Source organism: Nuphar pumila, chromosome 14, assembly GCF_984573655.1.
Source record: "Nuphar pumila chromosome 14, dmNupPumi1.hap1.1, whole genome shotgun sequence".
NCBI lineage: Eukaryota > Viridiplantae > Streptophyta > Magnoliopsida > Nymphaeales > Nymphaeaceae > Nuphar > Nuphar pumila.
The window spans coordinates 6,557,154-6,577,333 of NC_143262.1; the positions used below are offsets into that span (position 1 = coordinate 6,557,154).

A 20,180-nucleotide genomic window follows, 5' to 3' on the forward strand; every position below is an offset into this window, starting at 1 on the left:
TGCTCTCACTAAACTGTTGAAATTATAAACAAAATAAAACCAAAAGTGGAAGCTATACCTGAATCCATGGTGCTCTGGTTGATCATTGACGGGTATAATCTTTCAGAACCTGTATATTTGGTCATTTTTCTTTCTCTAAACCTGATGAGAGGGACTCAATCTCTTTCTGACTTATGGAGAGCCTGAAGAAAGAGGGCCTTAATATAAGGTTTGAGGACCATAACCTAATGCATTTAGGAGTTTATCTCAACTCAACCCATTATATAGTTGTAGACAGGGCGGGTCTCTCCACATAGTATTCCATACCATTTGAGATACCACAGGGCCCATTTGGATTAGATCACATGAACCGAGCCTGAACCTAAGACAGACTTACGATGTGTGGTTCAACGTATGTAGGCCCACACGATTTTCTAACATCACATATTTTTAAAAAATACTGCCAGCTTATAGGATTTTTTGTTTGTGCTTTTTTTCCCTAGATCTTTCTTAGAAATTAACGCCTCTTTCATATAAACCTTTCATATAAAAGGTGAAACAATGGAGAAATATATAGTGGAACCCATGTAATAAATGCAAATAAACATCTTTCCTATCAAAATGAGTTCATCCCTTATGTGAGAGTGTAACAAAAGCCTTCAAATGCCATGTTTGTAAGCGAAAAAATAGTAGAAAAAATGCAAGTAAGAAAAACACACAAAAAAAGTGATAATTGTTTCATCCATTTCAAATGAGAAAAAAAAACTAAAAGAAAAGTTTTTTTTGAAAACTTGAATTTTTTATAGAAAAAAATCCTCTGCTTATAAAGCAAAAAATTTCATATAGCAACCCCTCATCTTCATAGCATTTTATTCCAATATCAGTGATTTTGTTGTCTTCCACTTTCTTTATCTTCTTCAAGTGCACCTCTTGTTAGCCTAAATGGATCCCGAAAGCGTCCATGGATTATCTGGTCGAATGTACGATGAATGTTGGCTGTCGACATTTTCCTCAGCCAATCGATGCCCTCGATGAGCCCAAGTCATTATGTCGAGAAGCGAGCAAGACCCTTGAACCCCAAAGAGAATGAGAAAGTGACAACACATATGTAGTTCTCATCACACTATCATGGGTCTCTTATTTATAATGGGATATGGTGGAAGGATATGTTTATTGTATTGATGGACAATTATGTGACCCCTTCATATTCACATAATTGTTCTACAACCTTAATCCCCATGATTTGAGCAGCTCTTTGATGTTCTCTGGTCAATACGGGTCACATCAGATTGAATCTAATCCAAAAATCTAATATTTTGTTGCTTGACCCATTGACACGTAAAAACACATTATCGAGATTTTTTTACTGTTATATCGATCCAATTTTTATGTGAGTTCACATGTTATACTGAACCATAATAACGAATCATTCGAGTAATGAAAATGAAAATCTCTATATGAGATGTCATATTTTCATGTATTATAATATCATTAATTTTAAGTGCATAGTATGTTAAGAATACCTTTATGAATAAGCTGGTATCTAACTCATTATTTTTTATCTATTTAATATTGTTATAATGTTATTCTCTTTTAACAAATGAGAGATAATTTACACAATATCAACAATGCACAAAACTATAGAGAATCAATTTTGTTTAAAAAATGTAATCACATAAAACTCTAATATATTGTCATACATCATAAGGAATCAAATAGATTCATCCTCATTACATGTTGAAAATACAATACTTGTGTTATCTCTTTAGTAAGATGATCCACAATCATTTTCTTTGTGCCGATTGTATCAATACACACTAAATGATTCTCAATTATTTTTTTAACAATAAAGTATTTTATCTCTATATAACTACATGAAATGGAGCACTTATTGTTATTAGAGAAAGACATAACTTCATTATCTTAAAAGATCTTTACTGGTCTCTCAATAGAGTCCACTATATCAATACCCAAAATGAAGTATCGAATTCATATAGTTTGAGATGAAGTCTCGTATAGAGTAATAAATAACCATAACCTTATTAAAACTGAAAAATTTAACTTCAATGGCTTTTAGAAATTCTTTCACTATTTAGCAGTGAGGGATGACACCTCGAATATTCTTAATCACCCATGATTGTAAAAGTAACAGGCTAAGCTTATTTGAGCCCTCTTACTTCTCATAGACAACCTTTTAATTAGTTGTGTTATTCTTTATAGAAGTGGGAGATTCGTCAGTTCTTAAAGTTAAATCTAAGTCAATGTATCCCAAAAGAGATAACACAATTTCTTTCAAAATAAATGCTCATACAAGATTCATATCAAAAAGGTAAACATGAGACCCTATAGTATTCACCTTTTCTAAGGCAAGCATAATAGGGTCATTATCGTTACACTTTGATGAAAACGATAATACTCAAAATTGTTCTGCCTTCTCAATTTTCAAGAAATTGACACGTAATTGGTGCAATTAGTAGATCATGAAACTATAAGCAATTCGGCACTTTACCTTTGGCTATGAACATGCTTCATGGGCAAGTGTACACGCCTACTATTAAACCATGTATAAATTTGAAACACAATGGCTTGCCTTTGGGTAGAATCATTGCTTTATAAAGTCACACATAATCGTAATACCAATTTTCAATCTCAACATGGTCCAAATAACCCTCAATCAATATAACTCGTATCACTTTGGCGATTGCAAGAGTGAGTTGTTTAAGATCTATTACCGTATGTATATTCATATTGCAAGCATGCCACAACTCTCACATTATAAATTCTATCATAATTTCATGCTTAAATATCATGGACAACTCAAAACAATATAAAATAATCACAATATCATGCTAAAGTCACATATTCATAATAAAAATACCATATAAAAGTATTAGAGATATGATAAAAACATGCTTTTATATGAAATAACAGAAAATTGGCCTGAAAATGACCTCAAATGAGTCATTAAATATTATAAACCGGTCATTGAAAGCCCCAAACTGGTCCCAAAATGTCGTGAACAAGTCCCAAAATGCTCTAAATTTATTCTAAAAACCCTTAAATGAGTCCTTAAAAGCCCTGAACCAATCTTAAAAAGCCAAAATTGATCCCAAAAAACCCATATCCTGTCCTGAAAACCCTTGAATCAGTTTTTAGGATGCTTGAATCGGTCCTAGAAGGACCAGATTAGTTTTAGAATCGGTTCTGTTATAGTATGGGTTAACAGGGTTCGATTCTAGACCTGATTCGACCCATAATTTTTGACTCGGTCCACCGAAACCCTATTATGGGCTTGGGTCCTCAACTGATATTTAACGGGTCGATGACAAACCCAATTATGGTGAGCCCATAACCCAATGTTAGCCTAAATGGACTGGAAAAACCACTTACCGAAAGCGGCCATGGATGGTCCAATCAAAGCTTTGATGGAGGTAGGTTATTGAAGTTCTCCTCAGCCAATCGACACCCTCGATGAACCCAAGCCATTATATTGAGAGGTGAGCACGAGAAAAATGATAACACGTATGTAGTTCTCATCAAACTACCATGAGTCTCCTATTTATAGTGGGATATGGTGGGAGGTTATGATTGCTACATTGATGGACAATCATGTAGCCTCTTGGTATTCACATAATTGTCTTAGAACCATAATCCCCATTATCTGAACAACCCTTTGAGGTTCCTGAGTCAATACTGATCACATCCGGTTGGATCTAATACAAAAATCCAATACCTCTATGTTTAAAAGGGGGTTTAAGCATCCCCTTCAATCATTTTGTCTTATTCCAATAAAAAGGGACTTTCCAATCTTAATTTTCTTATAACAGACCTACAAGTAAAAATATTCTATTTGAAAAAGTTTTCATTTACAAGAGTTCTTATTGCTTGGAAAAAAGACCATGGGGGAGGTATGAAAGGATTTGCAGAAGAAAAGTGGTAAGTGGTAAGAAAAGCAAAGGCCACTTGTACCAATGACACTTTCATACGATGATGATCTTATATTTGTTTCACTCATGATGACAAATGAAGGGGAAAGGATTCCAGCACAATAATTTCCCATGAAAATTACTAAAACAAACAGGCCTTAAGAGAGTGTTTGTTTCAGCCACCTTTCATTTAAAGGGGCATTTTTTTTCACAAGGGATGAAACAAATGCCACGTGGAAAATAGTCGGTGAAGTCAGGTTTTAGACCTGACGGATTATCATAATTTCAAAGCAAGTAACAACAAATAAGCAACGATCAATCTTATTACTTATAAGTGTCAAACTTTAGTAAATTTGTGTGCATTACATACATTACATTTTACTTTGTATTTTTATTTATTATGGCTGCAATGGTGCAACTTATATACACGCAGCAGCAACTACAGTAGGTGTGCCTGAAACTAGATCTTGGGATGGCAGTGGACAGGGATGGGGGATAAGGTCTCTACCCCACCCTGTATTAAAATTTTGCCCTCCATCCTCGCCTTTATTCCCGCACGGGTTTTGATTTTAACCTCTATCTCCAATCCATTATTCGTTTCATATAATCCATCCTCGGTTCAAATGGGATGAGGTGGGGCAGGCCCGTTTTTTCGGTCATTCTACCGCTCCCGCCTTTCGTCATTAGAGAAAAGAGAGGAAAAAAATAGGAGTTCGTGTGGCTAGTTAGAGGAAGGAGAGAGGAAAGATTTGAGAAATAATTTTATGTTAGGGTTAGAAATATATATATATATATATATATATATATAATATTTTTAAATATGTATAAGAGTATAATAATAATTTTCTTAACAAGAATCGGATATGGAGCGGTGCGAGGCGGGGGCAAGAGTAAGTTCATCCCCACATGGGTTTTGATTATAACCTTCATCCCTAGTTTATTTCCCGTTTCATGTCCTACATCTTCGGTCCACACAGAGCGAAGGTCTCCGTTTCCCCTAGTCAACTGCCATCCCTAATAATCTCGTGGATTTCAAACTTTGTGAAAATCTCTTATTTTATTTTACTTTTATTTTTTGATTGTTTGAATTGACCCTCCACATGTGATCTACATGTTGGGTGTTGGGTTTAGGCAGGGCCGTACTTGTGTTTTATGGGGCCTGAGGCGGAGGGAAAAATGCCCCCCCTATTAATAGCAGAAGTTCTGGGGCAGGGCTTCGAAATTTTTTGAGCCCCTATTAAAAATGGGCTCCCTAAAAATAGCCTCCTATTAATAGTAGGAGTTTGGGGGCAGCGCCTCAGAATTTTTTGAACTCCCTATTAATAATAGGAGTTCGAGGGCAGCGCCTTTAATTTTTTTGGGGCCCCTAATTTTTTTTTTGCTATTTTTGGTCCCCATTAAAAATGGAATCCCTATTAAAAATGGGCCCCTAAATTTTTTTTTGGCCCAGGGGCCCTGAGGCCCAAGTCTCATTGGCCTCTTGACAGGTCCGGCTCTTTGACATGTCCGGCTCTGGGTTTAGGAGAAACAAGCCCTTGGTTCATGTTTTTTTGATGTGTATGGCGGATTGTTCGGTGGTTGAAAAATCAGTGGCGATGCTTACAATGATTCATATTTTCAAGTTTCAACCATAAAAAAACAAATAAAAATTCGATTCCTACTAATTTTTTTTTTTGAAAGGCAAGCTGGGGTTAGGCAAACCACTACCAATTATAAAACTATATCATTGGATTTTGAACCTGCAATGTCCCGAGTCTGGATCTGGTGCAATCACATGGCACAAAATTAAAATTTTGCATTATGCATCTGCACAACTGACAGGCCTGTCGAGGCTGTTCAGATGCTTAATCCACAAATATTTGTGGAATCATACTACACCTGATCTTTTCACCAATGTCCTGATGTGCACAAGCGGAGTCCCCTAGTACTGATTCCTACTATTTTTAACACATCCATGAGGTATTTGATCAAAACGATTTCTCTATCTATGAGTTTCATTTAAGGGGTTTAGAACCCATCAAGCTAGTTAAAATCTTTCCGTTTAAAATTAAATGCTGCTGTTTCAGGATCTTCTTTCCTTAGTGTTGGCTCAATTCCAGCCCACACGTTTATTCCTGTGTTTTTTTACAGCAATCTGCATCGAGTAATGTACTAGCTGGTGTTTCAAGTTAACTGTTGGATCTTGGTTTTGGATCCAGTATGACCATAGGGTCTCACACCGAGCTACAAGATGGGTGGACTCATTAAGCCAAATTATGAAACATGATTATATGGTTTTATGGGGTCTATGATAGTTTACTAAGGCAGAGCGTCCTATGCTCAGTTAGAGGATTGTGGAGAGCCCCACGGTCAGAGATGAGCTTAAATAACTTAATTGAGCATGTGTTTTCACATAGATGGAGGTTTGAATCATCCTTTTAGCACATGCCCCGAATCGATCTAGTGACTCCGTTCATACCGAGTTCCAACATTAACCCTTTGAACCTATGTCACAATTTGAAGATGTGATTTTTTGAAGGTCGATTCATTATCGAAAAGATAAAAGAGTGTTTTAAAAATTTGGCATTTTTCTATACAAAGCATTTTATTTTAACATTATAAAAATGCATTTTTTAATTTTTTTATCTCAATATTATTGTGATAAAAACCCTTTTAATAACTTTATCTTTTACAATTCTGCACATTTTTTCTATTTTATATATTCCCAAAAAAAAATCTGAGGTGTTTCTTGCACAGAGATTTTTGGGAGGAGGTTTGTGATAATATGCTTTGAACACTATCCTTTGTGCTGTTAATGCTGCTTTCACTCAAGATGTGTCAACGGGTAGGGTAAGGGTTTGGTTATAAATAAGTAGACTCTATTAGAATCCGGGTCGGATTCGAAGGATCCAATTAATACATGAAGCCTGACCCCAGTTTCAATTAAGATCCACAAATTTTCAATGTAAAAATAATAAAAAATATTATTTTATTCGGTACGGTCCCGGTCTGATTCATATAGTCTTTATAGGATCCGGGTATGGTTTTTTTTTATGGTGAGTCCGATTAGACCCGGGTGTCTGATTTCACCTGGGGTCTGAACCCAACCCAACCCAACCCAACCTAACCCAACCCAACCCAACCCGTTGACACCCTACCCCAAGTGGATCATGAGAGGGAGAGATCCATGACCATGAGCCTAACTTTCCACGTTCATGAGATCCGCGTGTCCCAACAGCAAAGGGAGGGCCGTTGTGTCTGTTGATGTTGCCCCCGTTTAATTTATTTAACATGCAACCAAGGAAAGAAGAGCAGGAGTGTTTATTAATAAAATATAAGAAGAAGATTAGCAAGGATTTTGTAAGTTCAGAAGGGTGGCAGAGTCAGAGAGAAAAAGAGAGAGATCCTTGCTTAGTGCTTACCCCAAAAACCATATTTTCTAGCCGTTGGGGGGAATAGTTTGAAACAAAAAATGGCACTAGGGTTAGGGCACGGATGCATGTTATGCCTCTGCTTCTTCCCTGTTCTCTCCCCTTCTTCTTCTTCTTCTTTTTCCTCCCTTGCGTAGCTGATCCGGACTGTTTGGAATGGAATGATGGTCTTCTTCCAGATCATGAGGGAGTCTTCCCGACTTGGATATGCAGAGCGCTTCCTCCCCATCGGATCTCGGATCGTCTCCCACCATAGAAGAGGTCTCCTCCCCTCCTTTCTCTTTCTATTTCTTCTCTTCTACTTATTTGCATTAAATTTGGAGAACGTGGTCGTTTCTAAAGTTATGGTTTTTGATGCGCTTTGGTTTCGGTTTGTGGGTATCTCTTTGGTTCTTTTCCTCTTGGTTGGTTGGTTGGTTGGGGGTGGTTTCTTTCTCTTTTAATGTATCAAGTGGGACATTTGAAATTTTGATTCGAGAGAGTTTCTGTCGGTTTAGTGGGTACATATGCGTGGCGGATATGGAAACTAAGTGGAAGAAATGAGAGAGCTTGCACCATGAATTCAGAATCATGCATAGAAAAAATGCTTGTGATGATATTAGTGGAAACGTGATTTTCCGGTGGGTGAAGATGGGAAATTGCACTAAGCCGTCCTTATAAAAAATCACTTGGCCATAGGAGAAGAAGGATTGAGCTTGTTTGCTGTGATAGACTTTATTGGTTATTAGGAACATCATGACCACTGTTGCAAATCAACTCTATTTTCTTGATCTGCTTCGTATTTCTCAGGCCACTTGTGTGTAGAATATGTAGTTTTTGGCTTATTCTCTGTCTGGGATACTGTCAAAACTAGTGAAGAACTTACATTAGTCTGTGTTACAATCAAGAAGTTTGAAGCACAAAATTTATAGAATTCATGTGCTAGATGTCATGGTTCTGCATTCTTACTTTTTTGGTATCTGAATCATACTGCATTCTGCTGCTTCTGGAAACTATTGGGTTTTTCTTTTTCCCAAAAAAGGCACAAAATTATTGGTAGTTTCAACATGTCTTGATGACGTTGATGTATGAATCTTGGTTGTCCCCCCCCCCCCCCCCCCTCTTATACTCCTTGTCTCCCTTTTGTTTTTCTGATCTCAGGATGGTCAATTAAGCCAAAGCAACGATGGAAGTAATACACCTTCACTTAGGACAATTCCAGACTCTTCTAGACGTTGGAGAGATGTTTTTTGGTTGTGTATTTTTGTCATCCACTTGGTGGGCCTCAGCTTTCTTCTTGCAGTTCTTGGAATCAGTAGGTTTGAAAGACCTGATAGGTTGCAGATAGACAAGTTTGTTAATAAGATTGTTCAGAATAAGTCAGGACAAACAGAGACATTTTGGCCTTTGTATGCTGCAGCTGCTGGCGTTGGTACTGTACTTGGATGTGCCTGGTTATCTCTTCTTGGTACACGAGCTCATCAGATGATGAAATTTTCAACATACATTTTGACAACTTATCTTGCTGTTATAAGTGTCTTATGCTTTTGGGATGGAGAAATTTTCTGGGGCATTGCATTTGCAATAGGTGCGGCTTTGCAGTTTATGTACGTGATGTCTGTAATGGATAGGTATGGCATGTTTTCCATATTTCACTGATGATAATTATATGAGCATTGCAATTCCAACCTGCCCCCACTGAAGAAACTAAAAGTAAAATCATATTCTGTTCTTCATTTTTTAACATACGTATAATTTATTGGAGAATAGTTGTACTCTGAGTTATATCATTGTTAATGTTCTTGTAATTTCTACCACTGTTTGTTTTGTTAAGAATGTCCAATATATGATTGTTGGCACCAAACTTTTAATGATCTTGATTGTAATTATTAATATTGACAAACAACTTGTCAGCGATATCTGGGCTAATAGTTATGTTAAAATATAAATGTTTTGCCATTGCAAGTAAATCTTATTCCTTGTCCATTTTATCATTTATGTTACCAACTGGAAATCTAGATGCATTATATAAAGGTAACTGACGTCTTGTTTTTTTCGTTTCTACTTCTACCTTAGGTATGTCAGTTACATACACATCATCTTTTTTTGCCATTCCTGTCTGTGCTCTTTCTTACTGTTTTTCCTGGGACAATGACTATTCCAGTTGCTTTTGACATTGTCATAAATTCCATAGGTTTCCTTTTACGATGTTGGTCTTGCAAAAGGCTGTGAAAATGGTTTGGAACCTGCAAGAAGTTATGAGGGTAGCATATTCATTTATGGTGGTGATGCTTTTATGGTTGATGCTTTGGTCGTTTGGTGTAGCTGGAGTTGTGGCTTCTAGCACAGGTGATGCAGGGCACTGGTGGCTTCTCGGGGTGAGCCGGCAAGTTTTCTCTACAGTCCATTATCAGTATATTCATGTATTGAAGTTGAAGCAAGAAACGTTTGTGGATAACAGACTTTATTATGATTGACAGATACTTTCAGTCAGTTTGTTTTGGACTGGTGCAGTCCTCTGTAATACACTTCATGTTGTAGTATCTGGAATGGTTTTCCATGTGCTCATCCATGGTGGTGAAGGATCTTCCTCAGTGCCTCCAAATCCATTGTTAAGGTCTCTAAGATATGCAGCCACAACCTCTCTTGGTAGCATCTGCTATGGTTCACTCTTTACTGCTGCCATCCGAACAGTGCGGTGGGAGGTACTATCCATAATAATGAGTAGAGAGTATCTTATGCATAGAAAAAGCATCCTTTTATGCAGTATTTGTCTTAGATTTTCCATTTTGACATGTCACAGATCAGGGGAATCCGGTCAAAGATTGGAAATAATGAATGCTTACTGTGCTGTGTTGACTTTTTATTCAATCTTGTAGAGACACTTGTCCGATTTTTCAATAAATACGCATATGTACAGGCAAGTATCCTTGTTCCAAAACTCGATCATTTTTTTCATGAACATCTCACTTCAAAATTTGCCCTGACTACTTACTTTTTTAAGTTTATAGCTTCTAGGTTTATATTGTATCTGTTGATTTTGTTTTCCTTTTCAATAAATAACACAGGTATATCCATCAGTCTAACTCGATTTGCTTGCTATGACTCCGTAAACCTCTGTTCAAACATCGAAGTGCAGCATTAAACTTGTATTCTGAAATGCAATGATTTCCTTATTCCTTGGTATTTGCTTGTCCATGTTAGGGTGTTGAAATATATGCGCACTTTTGCTAAGAGTATATGGTGACTTTGGGTAAAGGAAGATCCAACTTAGATAAGCATGCTGCTTCATCTTACACTCCCCCGTCATGCTTTTCCCATGTGTTTGGAAAGTGTGAGCTTGAAGGATAGAAATTGACATGCTAAACACTTACTCTGAATATTCAGTTGTATGAGATTGAAGTTTATCCCCTTTCATGGGTGTGTATTGCTATGAAGTATGAAACTCTTTTGAATGTTGGTTGGGTCCTTGATTTGTTTAAATTGTTTTGCTCTATGGGCCTGATTGTATTTGTTCTCTTTTTTATTACAAATCTTTTTTTGTCCTTGATGTATGTGTGTGTTGTGTGTGTATGTGCATGCACACACATGCATTTTCACATGTATTTACTGGGTTTAACTCTTTGTCGACTATTTTATGAAACATCACACCTGTCAAGTCTAGCCATTGATTAGATTGGGAAGAGATGATGCATTTATACTCTCTTGAATTTATGCCAGAATTGTTTGAATCTGAAATACAAAAATCAATGTTTGAATGGAATTATTCCTGGAAAATATATTTGCTGCTGACGTAGTTTATTTTGCTGTCTCAGCAAGTAACTTGGCACTAACAAGTGTCTTTAATTGAAAACTAGGGCCCTGATTGGATCTATTTTTATTTATTGCTCAAAAACAAAAATAAATTAAAGCACATTTTTATAAAGAAAATGCTTGCCCTTATTTTTAATTAAGTGAATGTTTGGATCGCCGATTATTTAAATTTTGATGAACAAGCAAAGAAGATTAGTTAGTAGTGGTGATGTTGGATGGTTGCAATGGTGGATGGTGGTGGTGGTAATGGTGATGGCGGTGATGGTAGAAATGGTGATGGTGGTGGTGGTGGTGGTAATGATGGTGATGATAGTGGTGATGACAGTGGTGATGGTGCTAGTGGTGACGGTGATGGTGGTTGCAATGGTGATGATTGGTAATGATGGTGGTGGTGGTGGGATGGTGGAAAAATGGTGACGAGGGAGATGGGAGGGAGGGAGGGGGGGGGGTTGGAATGGAAGAAAATAAGTACCTAAAAAAAGTAGGTCCCCCTTATTTTTGAGAAAAGGGGTGAAATTTATAAGTATTAAAAAAATAAAAGTCAATGATCCAACTGTAAGAAAATGGAATCCTCAAACAAACTTCAAATACTTTCTCACGAATAAACTCTCTCAAAAACCATAAAGGTTCACACACAAGGCAAACACTTAAGAACCACTAGGGTTCACACACAAAATACTCAAAAGAGAGATTCCAAATGAAAAAGTGAAGAATTGATTTCATTTAAGTGGGACAAAACCCACATACACAAGATAAAATACAATTGGGTAACTCCCCATGTATACACAAAAAGAGAGGGCAAGGGAGAGTTGTTGGACATTCCAACAACTCTAAATAGAGCCGTTGGAGTGTCCAATGACTCTCACAACTTTTGCTTTTTGACTTAGTCAAAAAGCAAAAGGTCTATATTATGTCAAAAAATGAAAAATAAACTAAAAAGTAAAAACCTAACTAACCTATGCTATTGTAACTAAACTGGAAAAAAGATTACATATTATGAGATATTTACATATGAGATTATCTATGAGATTACAATTTTTAACACTCCCCCTCAAACTTACAGTTGAACAACCGAAAGTTTGTCAAAGAGAAAGTGAAATCGAGGAGTAGCAAGCGGTTTGGTGAAGAAATCTGCCAGTTGAAGTTTTGAGGAGACATAGGGAAGATCAATGGTGCCTTGTAGAAATTCCTCACATACATAGTGGTAGTCCATTTCGATATGCTTGGTTCGTTCGTGGAATGTCCGATTGCTGACAATGTAAATGAAACTTTTATTGTCACAACATAGCCGTGATGCATTTGTACTTGTAACACCCATATCATGAAGTAGTTGTCCCAACCAGACCCACTTCCATGGTAGTGGTAGCCATGACTCTGTACTCGGCTTCAATAGAAGAAAGAAAAACCTTCTGTTGCTTCTTACACCTCCACGAGATCAATGTCTCTCCAAGGAACACACAATCCAGTAGTTGAGTGTCGATCATTTGGATTACCTCCCCAATTTGCATCAGTATAAGCAGTTAATTCTAGTGTGGAAGAAGCTAACAAAAATAGTCATCTAAAAATAGAAGTTTTAATATATCTAATAATGCGTAATACAACTCCCATATGAACAGAGGTGGGGGCATGCTGGAATTGACTTGCTGTGTGAACAACATGTGCAATGTCAGGTCTTGTGATGGAGAGGTAAGACAACGCCCCAACAAGTTGTCTATAAGGTGTTGGGTTCTCAAGAGGTTTCCCATCATTAATTTTCATTTTAATGTTCACAACTTGAGGGGTATCAACATGTTTGTCATCTGTGATTCTTGATCTGTCAATAATATCAAGAGCAAATTTAGATTGAGTTAGTAAATAACCTCTAAGTGAATAAGCTACTTCAATACCAAGATTTTTTTTAAAAAAACCTAAATCACTCATTTCAAAGTTGGTTTTGAGAAATTTTTTTATATTGTCAACTCCCTGTTTATCACTTCCTGTGATGATCATGTCGTCCACGTAAAGAAGAATAATGATGATCCCTGCATTAGATTTCTTAATAGACAAAGTTGTGTCAGTAAGACAAAACTGAAAGCCAAAATCAAGCATAACTTTACTGAATTTATCATACCAAGCCTTTGGGGCTTGCTTAAGACCATATAAGGCCTTATGTAATCGAAGAGATTTTCCTTGAGGAACTTCAATGTCAGGAGGTGGTTTCATATAGACTTCTTCGACTAGAATTCCATTGAGAAATGCATTCTTAATATCCATTTGAAAGATATGTCATTTCTTTATGGAGGCAAGGGCTATTAGAGTTCTTACGGTGGTCATTCTAGCGACTGGTGCAAAGGTTTCTTCGTAGTCTATGACATATTCTTGGGAATAGCCTTTGGCAACTAGTCGAGTTTTAAATTGTTCAATAGTGCCATTACTCTTAGTTTTAACTTTGTATACCCCTCAACATCCTATGGGCTTTTCCCCAGGTGAAATATCTTGAATAGTCCACGTGTTTGCCTTTTTCAAGGCATTTAACTCGGTTGTCATAGCTTCGACACATTCTGAATGTTCTTTTGTTGTATTATAGTTTGAAGCAGAGTTACCAGTCGAGGAAGCGGGAGCGGGAAGCGAGACACTTTCAAAAATTTAAGAAGCGGGAAAGCGTGGGACTACTTAGAAGAAAATTACGAACCATCTCGGAAGCGACCTAGGAAGCGAGGGGGAAGCGAAAAAATGAAAATAGGGAAGCGAGGGGGAAGCGTGAGGGAAGCGAGGGGGAAGAGTGGGGGAAGCGCGCTTCCCATAAAAGGGAAACACGCTTCCCATAAAAGGGGGACGCTTCACCACGTGTTTCGGAAGTGCGACGTTTCGTGCTTCCGAAGCGCGCTTCCCCATACGCCTAGGTGCTTCCGGTAACTCTGGTTTGAAGGTTCTATATAGGAGTGTGATAGGGCAATATATGCTTGATGTTTTGGTGAAAAAGATTCATAGGATACAAATTTTTCGGGCACCTTTAACACCCTAGATGATTTTTTGGTTTCTATTTGATCCTGTGCTTTAATATATTTTTCTAGAGCACAAGGTTGCTCTAGATTTTCTTGCCTGAAGTATTAAATGTAGCCTGAATGAGATGTTTTAATGTTGATTATACTATTTTGATCTTCTTGATCAACTTCTTCTTCATTAATTTTTGGAACTAAGTCCAACAAGGAGTATTCATCAACCTCTCTAAGGTTTTTAGTTTAAAAAAAACTTTCGTTTTCTAAAAAAGATACATTTTGTGACACATATAACTTCCTAGTTCTGAGATCAAGGCATCTATAGCCTTTCTGATTGCTTGCATAACCAAGGAATGCACAAGGAATGGCCCGGGGGGAAAGCTTGTCATTTTTGTTGGAGAAAACAAAACATTTGCAACCAAATACTCTTAATCGCGAATAATCTGGAATTTGTTTGAAAAGTTTTTCAATAGGTGATACATTTTTTAACAAAGGCGATGGCATTCTATTAATGAGATATACTACGGTTAGAGTTGCTTCGGCCCAATTTTTTTTTGGAACTTGATGAGTAACGAGCAAAGTTCTTGTTGTTTCTATAATGTGTCTATGTTTTCGTTCTGTTAAACCATTTTGTTGTGGGATATATGGGCATGACTTTTGATGTAAAATACCATGTAGATTTAAGCAATCACTAAATTCTTTTGATAAATACTCTCTCCCTGAATCAATGCGAAATATAGAGATATCATTCTTAAATTGGTTCTTAACCAGTTTATGAAATATTTGAAAATGTAAAAATACTTTGGATCTATGTTTGAGAAAATAAATCCAGGTATGTCTTGTAAAATCATCTACGAAAACGACGTAGTATGAAAACCATCCTTCTGATATGACAGGTGCAGGACCCCATACATCCGAATGTACTAACTCAAGAGGTCAAGATGAGATAAAATTTATTTCTTGAAAGGGTAATCTCTTCATTTTTCCAAGAATACATTTTTCACATTTAAATGTCTCAGAATTACAAAAGTTTTCCATATTTGGAAAAAAATGAATTTTGGATATGTTAGGATGACCAAGTCTCCTGTGCCATAAATCCAAGTTTGTTTCTTGAACATTACAACAAAATATATTCTTGAGAATTTCTAAAAAATTCATATAGTATAGGCCTCCTTCTCTATGCCCTTCCCCAATCAGCTTTCCTGACTGGTGATCCTGCACTTGACAACCATAAGAAGAAAAAGAAATGTTATATCTATGGTCAGATAATTGAGAAACGGATAAGAGATTGAGGTTCAATTTTGGAATATATCTAATTTGAGGAATATGAAATCCTTTTAAGTTTTGAGAAGTTTTTTCAAAGTTCCCTATTGCTTTAATTTCTAGTGATGTTCCATTAACAGTAAAAACATTGGACCCATTTGAGTTACGACATTCAGATATCATTTCAATATTCGGAGTCATATGGAAAGAAGCACCTGAGTCAAAAAGCCATAGAGTTTTACCTGGATCGGAAGTGCTAACTGAAGAGACTACAACTCCCGTAGATGAAGATGTTAAACCAGAGTTACCGGAAGCGCCTAGGTAAGTAGGGAAGCACGGAACATCGCGCTTTCGAAACGCGCAGGGAAGCACCTTTTTTAAATGGGAAGCACGCTCCCTTTAATGGGAAACACGCTTTCCATCATGCTTCCCCCGCACTTTCCCCATTTTTTCAATTTTTTTGTATTATTTTATTTTATTTTATTTTTTTGGCTTCCTAGGTCGCTTTCGGTTCGCTTCCTAGGTCGATTCCGAGACGATTCCTTATTCGCTCCTAAGTGGTCCCACGCTTCTCGCTTTTTAAAATTTTGAAAGTACCTCGCTTCTCGCTCCCACTTTCCGTATCGCTTCCCGCTCAGGCAAAAGTGAAGTCTCTTTGAAGAATTGATCGTGTATAGCCTTGAAAAGCTTGGAAGGCTACCTATTCTCGCTCTTTGTGGTAAAAGTATTCCCCTTTTTACTTGTTTTTCTCCTTCCCCTCTCATTCTCAAGCTTGTAAAATGGATGACATTGATAATGTCACCATTAAGCCCATAAAACTCAACGATTCAAACTATGTAACATGGGCTTCAATCATGAAGCATCTCATTTGGAGAAAAGGTCTATGGGGCTTAGTTGATGGAACCGATGAGGAACCTAAACTAACTCTCACTAAAGAAGGAGGAAGAGAAGTACCTCTTTCGGAGGTAAAAAAAATTAAGGTCATCTCCACGTATGAGAAAAATTGGAAAGAATGGAGAATGAGTCATGCCAAGGTCATGTCTTAGCTAATCTCTAGTGTAGATATAAAGAAGTGTTCAAGTCTCGCAAAATTTGAACACGCTAATGATGCGTGGGAGTATCTTAAGAGAATGTATTCTCTTAGAGATATTGCTCATATATGTAATTTGCAAGAAAAAGTTTGGAATATGGTTCAAGGGGAAAAGAGTATTAGAGAGTACTACAATAGCTTATCCGAGCTATGGGAAGAATTGACTCTTTTTGAACCAAAGTGGCATTGTCCACAAGACATTGAGCTTCGCCAGAATCAAGTAAATGCAGAGTATTTCTTTCAATTTATCAATGGGTTGAGATCCGAATTTGAATCAACCAAGTCCACTCTTCTACATCGGGGAAAGGTTCCCTCTATTGAAGATACAATTGAAGAGCTAAGTATGGAAGAAAATAGACTCAAGAAACGAGTCGCCAAAAGTGATGATACAGTTTTAGCTGTATCTAGACCCAGTAATCACATTCGCACATACAAACTTCCACATGTTGGGAGGACAAACAATGAAAGGCAAGGAGGCGATTTTGAAAAAAAAAGTTATTTGTTATTACTGTCATGAACTGGGACACGTTAAAACTTACTGCCCAAAGTTGAAGAGACCTTATGAGAAGAAGGTAGCTTCTGTTGAATCAATGAAAGAATCAAATGAGACATCCATTGGAAACATGTCCCTAACTCAGCTGGTGGAGGCTCTACAACCTCTTCTTAAAGGATCTTCTTCCTCTACTGGAGTTGTTGCTTCTTCTGTTGGCATCTCCGATCCAGGTAAACCCCTATGGCTCCTTGACTCTGGTGCTTCCTTTCACATGACACCAAATTTAAAGTTACTGTCACACTGTTATAATTCAAGTGGATTGAATGTTTTGATTGCAGATGGAACAACTCTTGAAATAAAAGGAATAAGAAATTTCAAAAATAGCTCTCAAAACTCAAAAAGATTTTGTGTTCCAAAAATTAGATATATCCCTAAATTTCATCTAAACCTCTTATCTGTCTCACAATTAACTGATCATGGGTGTGATGTTTCCTTCTCTTTTCATGATTGTCGAGTACAGGATCACCAGTCAGGAAGGCCATAGAGAATGGGGCTTGTATTACGTAGACTTTTTGGAATTACCCAAGAAAACATTATACTGTAATGTTAAAAAATTGGGCTTGGATCTTTTACACCAAAGATTTGGTCATCCTTGTATATCCAAGCTCCAGTATTTTCCAAACATGGAAATTTTTTGTAATTTTGAAACTTTAACTTGTGAAAAATGTATTCTTAGAAAAATGAAACAGCTACCATTTCAAGAAAGAACCTTTGTCTCCACTCGACCACTTGAATTAATACATTCTGATGTTTGGGGTCCTGCACTGATTATGTCAAAAGGTGGTTTTCTATATTATGTAATTTTTGTAGATGACTTTACGCGATATACCTGGATATACTTTCTCAAACAAAAATCTAAAGTGTTTTCATTTTTTCAAATATTTCACAATATGGTCAAAAATCAATTTAAAAATGACATTTCAATATTCCGCACTGATTCAGGGAGAGAATTTTTATCAACTGAATTTAAAGAATATTTGAACTCACGTGGAATTTCACACCAAAAATCTTGTCCCTATACCCCTCAACAAAATGGGTTAGCTGAGAGAAAACACAGACACATTATAGAAACAACTAGAATACTACTTATCACACATCAAGTTCCTAAGGTTTTTTGGGCCGAAGCAATTTTGACTGATGTTTATCTTATTAACAAAATGCCCTCATCCTCAATAAACAATATCTCTCTCACTGAAAAGCTTTTCAAACAAACTCCTGATTACTTTAGATTAAGGGTATTTGGGTGCAAATGCTTTGTTTTTACAGATAGGAATGATAAATTCTCTCCCCGAGATGCCCCCTGTGCCTTCTTAGGATATGCAAGTCATCAAAAAGGGTACAAGTGTTTTGATCCTAAAAATAACAAGTTATATGTCTCAAGGAATGTATCCTTTCTAGAAAATAAAAGTTTTTTTGAAAACAAAGACTCTACTGAAATAGATGAGTATTCCTTTTTGTTGGATCTAGTTCCAAGGGATAGTGAAAGAGAAATTGATGTGACTGATTTTGATCCTGTTAGCAACAATCAAGATTGTATGCAATACTCTAGACGAGGAAACTTAGAAAGACAGTGTGCTTTGGATAAATACACAAGGGAACAAGAATATGTGTCTTCATCTAGAAAATCCATTAAGATCTCGAGGGTTCCTGAAAAACTTGTGTCATACGAGTCTTTTTCACCAAAACTTCAAGCCTTCATTGCCTTAATTCATTCCTATGAAGAACCTCCTAGTTATGATATAGCCAAGGATCAACCAGAATGGGTCAAGGCTATGGAAGTCGAATTAGAAGCTTTAGAAAAAACAAATACTTGGTCCATTCAAGACCATCTTCTAAACAACAAGAAATCTATTGAGTGTCGCTGGGTGTACAAGGTGAAAACTAAGAGTGATGACACTCTTGAAAGATTCAAGGCCCGATTGGTGGCAAAAGACTATTCCCAAGAGTATGGAATAGATTATGAAGAGACCTTTGCTCCAGTAACTAGAATGACCACCATTAGATTCTTAATAGCACTTCCATCAATAAAAGGATGGCATATTTTTCAAATGGATATCAAAAATGCATTTCTAAATAAAAATTTAGCTGAAGAAGTATACATGGACCTAGGGGTGGCAATCGGGTCGGGTCGATGGGTTGACGGGTCAGAATACCTCAACACGAACATGACCCGTTTATTAAACGGGTCGGATGTGGCAAACACAAATACGACCCATTTATTAAACGGGTAACCCGACACTACACGGTTAACCCGTTTAATAAACGGGTCGACCCGATAACATAGACACGATAACCGCACAGGCGCACACCACCATTGGAGAGGAGAGGTCTCGGGCTGCGGGTTGACGGGTTCGTGTAAACGGGTTGACCCGACCCGTTAGGAGTTAGGGTTAGATAAGTTAATATATATATATAAACGGGTTGAGGGTTGACGGGTTCGTGTAAACGGGTTAACCCGCCTGCCTAACCCGTTTATTAAACGTATCAAACGGGTTGGCGGGTTGACATACCCCTAACACGAACACAACCCGTTTAATAAACGGGTTGGGCGGGTCGACCCGTTTACGACACGAACCCGTTTAAGCCAAACCCTAACTCGGCTAAGAAGCGGGTTGGCGGGTCAGGTCAGATTTTGCCACCCCTACATGGACCCACCACCAGGAATGAATGTCCTTAAAAGGAAAATTTTTCGTCTAAACAAGGAGTTGTATGGTCTCAAATAAGCTCCAAAAGCTTGGTATGATAGGTTTAGTAAGGTTATTCTTGATTTTGGTTTTCGTTTTTGTCTTACTGACACAACTTTGTTTGTTAAGAATTCTAATGTAGGTATTATCATCCTTCTACTCTATGTTGACGACATGATCATCACCGGAAGTGATAAACAGGGAGTTTATGACATTAAAGAATTTCTCAAAACACACTTTGAAATGAGTGATTTGGGTTTCTTGAAATACTTTCTTGGTATAGAAGTTGCATACTCACTTAGAGGATACTTGCTAACTCAATCTAAATTTGCATTGGATATTGTTGTCAGGTCAGGTATTTCAGATGAAAGACACGTTGATACCCCTGAAATTGTTAATGCCAAAATGAAGATTGATGATGGGGAACCACTCGAGAACCCAACTCCATATAGACAACTTGTCGGGGCTTTATCGTATTTATCTATCACAAGACTTGACATTGCAC

The 20,180-nt window shown here is 37.2% G+C and overlaps 1 protein-coding gene across 1 annotated transcript in view; it reads left to right on the forward strand.

Moving 5' to 3' along the window:
- The first annotated feature begins 8,779 nt into the window (after window positions 1-8,779).
- Window positions 8,780-20,180, forward strand: part of LOC149816196 (uncharacterized) — a 29,925-nt gene continuing 18,524 nt past the window's right edge. The window contains exons 1-4 of the mRNA XM_089987909.1: window positions 8,780-8,925; window positions 9,489-9,672; window positions 9,775-9,999; window positions 10,098-10,214. Of these exons, the coding sequence (XP_089844035.1) occupies window positions 8,780-8,925; window positions 9,489-9,672; window positions 9,775-9,999; window positions 10,098-10,214 (672 nt within the window). The remainder of the gene's footprint in view (window positions 8,926-9,488; window positions 9,673-9,774; window positions 10,000-10,097; window positions 10,215-20,180) is intronic.